Source organism: Asparagus officinalis, chromosome 9 (genome assembly GCF_001876935.1).
Source record: "Asparagus officinalis chromosome 9, Aspof.V1, whole genome shotgun sequence".
NCBI classification, from domain to species: domain Eukaryota; kingdom Viridiplantae; phylum Streptophyta; class Magnoliopsida; order Asparagales; family Asparagaceae; genus Asparagus; species Asparagus officinalis.
Window position 1 is genome coordinate 46,555,656 of NC_033802.1, and position 6,388 is coordinate 46,562,043.

Below are 6,388 nucleotides of genomic sequence, written 5' to 3' on the forward strand. Positions count from 1 at the left end.
AACCAAGTAATAACCTTAACAACCAAGCCAAAACTTCAACATTAAAGTGATAAACTTAACAAACAAATAATAACCTTAATAACCAAACCAAAACTTCAACATTAAAGTGATAAAATTGAAAACCAAGCAATAACCTTAACAGTCAAGCCATAAAACCTAACAATTTTAACGATATACTTGACAATTTTAACAATCGGTGATACTGACAACAAAGAGCAGGTGGATAATAGGTGTATAACAGTAAACTTAACATACAATTGATAAACATATCAGCCAAGTCAAAACTTCAACGTTAAAGTGATAAACTTGACAACCAAGTAATAACCTTAACAACCAAGTCAAAACTTCAACATTAAAGTGATAAACTTGACAACCAAGTAATAACCTTAACAACCAAGCCAAAACTTCAATATTAAAGTGATAAAATTGAAAACCAAGTAATAACCTTAACAGTCAAGCTATGACCTTCTCACTTGTAATGATATACAGGACAACAAATTCATATACATGACAATAAACGCTAAACTATATAGGCTCGTTACAGCTTGCACGATTGTGACCCTCCATGTTGCATCGAGAGCACTTAACAGGTCGGGTGTTCAGCGACCTGTTGTTTATTCGTCTAGTGCATGGTCTGCCACGTCTTTTTTGGTGAGAGGAGGATTCAACACTCGTTCTTCTGGCGGTACAAAGCGCTTCTCGTAATCTGGGATGGGATAGATGATCGGTGCATAGCTTGCTCTGAATGCGTCAACAGTCATGTACCAATCGCAATATTGGTAAATTTCTCGTCCCATCCATGTAATTGCAGCGCACGCATGTTTGCAGGGAATGCGGGTGATGTCCCAGGACATGCAAGAACAAGTCCGGTTCTTCAAATCTACGCGGCAAGTTTTATTAGACTCGACCTCCACAATATCTTCCGTCGAATGTTTAATCGCCAAGCAGCTACCATGCTGAATATTATCACTCAGCACCATCTCCGCTTCCGGGCATAAGTATCCAGACCATTTCTGACCCAATAGCCTCCTTTCATGCATGCGCTCCATTATTTGCTTCCGTATGGTCTCAACCAAAGGTAAGATTCGCAACAATCGTGCCTTTCTTATTCAGCTGTTGAAGGACTCAGCAACGTTTGAAGTAACATGGCCATACCTTAACAACAAAACACTAACATTAATAATAAAACCATAAACTAAACATTAAAGGCCTAGCCTTAACAACAAATATCCTAAACTTAACGGTAAAACCCTAGCAGAATAACTCTAACCATAACAATAAAAATCTAACCTTAACAGAAAACTGTAGGATAACTCTAACCCAAGCTATCTTACCTTATACCAGGAAAATGCGCGTTTGCCCATCTCTCCGGGGAGTATTCCATTACAATGACGTAAGCCCTGTGATCGATCGCTGCCAATTCTTTCATGTCATTATCCCATTCAGATATTATGAACTTATAAGCCGCAAATTGTAACAGCTCGCCCAACGTAGTTGCGACATTTGCCTTGTGCCCAAAATCCTTCATCTTCTTTTTGAAATTCTCGACTAGATGCAGAACACACCTTGAATGGAATGCATCTGGAAAGAATTCCTCGACTGCTGCCCTGATACCCTTGTCGGCGTCTGAAATCATTACCAGTCGATGTGGAGGTTGGTAAGGATTTTCCCTATCATACAGTAACGTCCATAATCCTTGTAAGAACCATTTCCAGTTAACCTCATTCTCTTGGTCGCATACGCAATAAGCAAGGGGAAATATTCCCTGGTTGCCATCATACCCAGTAGCGCTAAGTAGTATGTCTCTGTAACGATCTTTAATAAATATTCCATCCAAAAACAATAGAGGCCTACACCCAGCAATGAACCCTTCAATACAGGCATTATAACTAATGAATAATCGTCTGAACCTCCCGTCATCAGTATCAATAACAACACGACTCCCTGGATTAGTTGCATGCACCATGGATTCATACCTGCATGAATATAACAACAAAGCAGTACATTTAGCGAAGGATTCATAACCATAACAAATGATCTTCAAACTTCACGACCAACGCGTATACTTAACGACGAACCAATAACTTTAACAACTAATATGTATAGTTAGCAACCAAAACGTAAGCAGTAGATTTAGCAAAGGATTCAAAACTATAACAACTGATCTTCAGACTTCACAACCAACACGTACACTTAGCGACAAACCAATAACTTTAATAACTAATACGTACAGTTAGCAACGAAAACGTAAGCAGTAGATTTAGCAACGGATTCATAACCATAACAACTGATCTTCAAACTTCACAACCAACCCGTATACTTAACGTCGAACCACCAACTTTAACAACTACTATGTATAGTTAGCAACCAAAACGTAAGAGTGATTTCAGAAGAATAAAAAAGATAAGGACCATCTCAGTGAATCGTAAGCCTCATCATCGTCACCGAACAGGTCCTGTTGAGCTGTCTCCTTGCTCCACCACGCTTTACTGTAGTTAATCTTGATGCCAAAATTAGAGAGCATGTCGTTCTTGATATCGACTGCACGAAGATCTGGCCTAACCTTCAAAATAGCTTGTATTTGGCTAGCAATGAACTTCCTTGATGCCCTTGAGTTGTCAGCATTTGCTCCATGTTGACCACAGGTGTGGGTAGACTCGAAATTCTTTATGGACATGATAGACGAATTTCTGAGCGGGGAAGCAAACAACATCCAAGGGCAACCATGTGTGTGCTTGAATCGGCAATAGACTCTTATGCGTCTTTGTTCATTGTGGTAAAAATCATACTCGAACCGTTTAGCAATTGAATAGTATTGAAGTGCTAATCTAACTTCAGCAGCACTATCAAATTTCTGACCAACTTCACGTATGGAGGTGTGCCACTCAGTTGGGATCTTTGTTTGGTGATTAAGCATGTCTTCCAGCAGCATGATCGAGTCGCCGGTGGGGTTGTCATTAGTAATACGCTCATCATTATAGGTTTGGGTGAACGTGGTATCTGCGCACCGCGAATTTTCTGTCGGTATTGTCCTGAAGTAGTAATAAAAATATATAGCCTTAGCAACGAACTGATAACCTTAACAACGAACTCATAAACGTAACAGCCAACGCATATCCTTAATAAGTAACCCTTATACTTAAGGGCAGACTCGTGACCTTAACAACAAACGCATATACTTAACATCAAACACCTTATCTTAGCAACCAACCAGTATACGTAACAGCCAACAAATAACCTTAACAACCAATGCTTAACATAACCTTGACAACCAACACATTACCTAAGCAACCAATGCATGAGGTTAACAACTAATGGCAAAACCTATCAGTAAACTCAAAAGGAAATATGGGGTGTAATTCCTACGCAGTTTCCGGCGTAGTCTGCGTGTTCTGCGACGTTGAGGATTCCCCAGCGGAGCTAGCATACAAATTCACGTCTGTAAATCCATTACGCCGACAATACTCGAACATCAAATTTAAGTCGTCGTCATTGTCAATTGAAATACTGAATTTCTTTTCCCTTTCGCATATGAACTTCAGTGAAAGAGATTGCATTGGTATTTTAAGCCTTTCCGCCACTCGATATCTCAAGCTGATTATTTCTGTATTCTCTTTGATAACGACGAATACACCGTCACCACCTTTGTTGCTTTTTGCCTTCGTTACCACGCATAGAAGAGATCCATCCGCTATTTTATTACAGGGAGTAGTTGAAGAATCGAAGAGGCTTTTATTGAGGAGAATTAAGTGGAAGGAACATAATTAGTTGGGGTAATAGAATGGGGAGGAAATCAGCGATTTTAGCTTGAAGGGGAATATAGCTGGTGATAATATCTGGTGATAATTTGGAGGGAAATGGGAATTTCCTCCCCAAAAAAGTCATTCTAATCACCATTTAATGCCTACAGTCGAAACGATGGGTTTCCGTCGTGAGAGGGCGACGAACACAGGCTGCGAAGGGTATTTTGAGCATTTCGAGCGGAGTTTAAACGGAGTTAGGCCTGGGGATTAGTTTTGGGGGCTGGAAGAAAATCGGGGGCGGTTTTGGGGGTAAAGCACCCGTTGAAAAAGTCTTGGGGGGACAGAGCATGTTTTGTTGTGTTTTGGGGGCTGGAAGCATTTTTCCCAATATTTAAAGTAGGGCTTGGAATGCAGAAACCGCATCAAATAAGCAGAGCATGCAAATAAGTATGAAATATCATCATAGTTTGGTAACCTCATCAAATCAAATGGGACGCAGGCTGCAATTAGCCAGAGTGTCGATCGGCAGTTGCTTGGCCGCTAGCATTTCTCACTTGGGAAATATATACATGAAAATCCAATTAAGAAATAATTTGAGTTTCAAACACACCGAAAAGCAGATAGTCTATAACCATGGCCTCTTTCTTGTCATTATGATGGTATTAGTAAATTTAGTTTAATCATTTTATGTTTGAATGAGTCCAAATCTTAGTCTAGTTAGGTTCAAATTTAGGGTGTTTTTACATAAACTTTAGAATTATTTCAGTCTTATATATTTAGTTTACAATATATAATTAATTAGAAGTTGTTGTAGTCTGATGAGGATGTTTATGATGATTACAATTTCTATGAAATAAAAGTATGGCAAATCATCTATGAATTATATGGAAAATCATCTATGAATTACACCCATTTTCACTTTTTATGTAGATTTTAATGGAGAAGAACTTAATGCAAGTACATTTTACAAAAAGGAAAGTAACACACAAATATATACTTGATTTTAAAACAATAAAAAAATCTCAAACGACTAAGGGGGTGTTTGTTTCACCAAAAATTTTGGCATTTGGTATGGATTACAAGTTTTGGGATCAAAAAGTGAGTTTTTTTTGTAATTTGGGTTTCCATATATGGTGTTTGTTTTAAGAAAATTTTTAGAATATTGAATCAAAAGTGCAAAAAATGCCCAATTTTTAGAATTTGCCAAATCCTCTCAATTTGAGAGGATTTGACAAATCCCAATTTTATCTTTTTGTGGGAGGTAACCTCACCAAGATAGCATATTCATCATATTATAAAATGTTGGCATTTGGTAATGCTACAATTTGAGCTTGAAAACACTCTCATTTTTTGTTTATATATACATGATAGGACAGTATGCCCTATTTTCATTCAAAAAAAAAACAATTTGAGCTTGAAACAAACAAAATATTATAAATTGTAGTATTTCAAATCCTAAAATATTAATGAAACAAACAACATTTTAGAAATCCCAACCCATAACATAACACATATGGATTTCAAATTCCATGGTGAAATTCATATCCTAAAATTATAGGATTTGAAACAAACACCCCCTAAGACATCGCATCGCAATCATTCCTTTGGTAGATCAAAATTTAATAACAATTGAAAAGGATGGCGTTGAAGTAACTAGAGTAAACATTAGTGTTAAACGAGAAATATTTTAATTAAAACTTCTGGAATTCAAGTGTCAAGGGAATTCAAGAGTCGAGGGTTAACTTTTAGATAAAGGGGCTTGCTCCTGTAACTAAAAGTAATCTTGTGGATTAAGTTTAGGTAATTGCCGATCATACTTGTCCACAGTCATCATAGCCGGTTGTTTCGACCACACATACTTTGGAAAATTATCATTATATGTATTTAGATAATTAACGTGCTAAATTTAAAGTAGCAGGATGAAATGATACAAGTTAAGAAACTTAATCATTATAAAGCCTAGGAAATAATTTATATAGAGACGCCCTCTTTTGAAGCTCTTATATATTATTTAAGAGAGGAAAGAGTAATTTATACTTCTTTCAATATCTAGAGCAAAATGGGTTTTTATTCTAATTATCCTATATTCTTTGAATTGGTTATTAAATGATTTATCCTATTCATAATTTTACTTATTTTAATTTAGCGAGAAATCTGAAAAAACATATGCTAGCTAAAAACTAAATTTTTTTTTACTTTGGAGAAAATATCTTGTAAATTTTAAAAATTACAAAAACACCCCTAAAAATTAAAATTTATAAAAAACACCTTGAAAATTCCAAACCTATAAACACACTAAAAACCTACAAATAACACAAGTAACCTCCAAAAAATTATAAAATTTGTAATAAACACTCTGAACTTTTACGAATCACAAAATAAAACCCTCAAAATTGTAAAATTTATAAAAATCTTGATAATTTCTAACTTAACAGTACATTAAAATTTTTAGAATTACAAATATCCCCTACATAATTTATAATTTATAGAAAACACTCTTAAAATTTCAAAAACTATAAATAAATACTCAAAATTCAAATTTTACAAAAAAAATACCCAGAGAATTTCAAACTCATTAGTAAAATAAAAACATAGGAATTATAAATAGTCTATAAACAATTTATAATCTATAGAAAAGGCCTATT

At 35.8% G+C, this 6,388-nt stretch overlaps 2 protein-coding genes across 2 annotated transcripts; both read right to left on the minus strand.

The window, feature by feature from the left end:
- On the minus strand, window positions 615-1,049 carry LOC109823411. The gene has a single exon (XM_020389688.1). It carries the CDS (start codon window positions 1,047-1,049, stop codon window positions 615-617), a length of 435 nt encoding a protein of 144 aa, XP_020245277.1.
- LOC109823412 lies at window positions 1,110-2,932 on the minus strand. Its single transcript, XM_020389689.1, has 3 exons — window positions 2,412-2,932; window positions 1,335-1,976; window positions 1,110-1,155 (listed from the first exon to the last, which is right to left on the minus strand). Exons 1-3 carry the CDS (start codon window positions 2,930-2,932, stop codon window positions 1,110-1,112), a joined length of 1,209 nt encoding a protein of 402 aa, XP_020245278.1.

Excerpts from the sequence above, each read along its gene's own strand:
- LOC109823411 (XM_020389688.1), bottom strand. The coding sequence starts at position 1,049 with ATGGAGCGCATGCATGAAAGGAGGCTATTGGGTCAGAAATGGTCTGGA.
- LOC109823412 (XM_020389689.1), bottom strand. The coding sequence starts at position 2,932 with ATGCTGCTGGAAGACATGCTTAATCACCAAACAAAGATCCCAACTGAG. Across the intron at positions 1,977-2,411 it reads GCTTACGATTCACTGAGATG|GTATGAATCCATGGTGCATG; the intron begins GTCCTTATCTTT and ends ATATTCATGCAG. Across the intron at positions 1,156-1,334 it reads GCGCATTTTCCTGGTATAAG|GTATGGCCATGTTACTTCAA; the intron begins GTAAGATAGCTT and ends TTTGTTGTTAAG.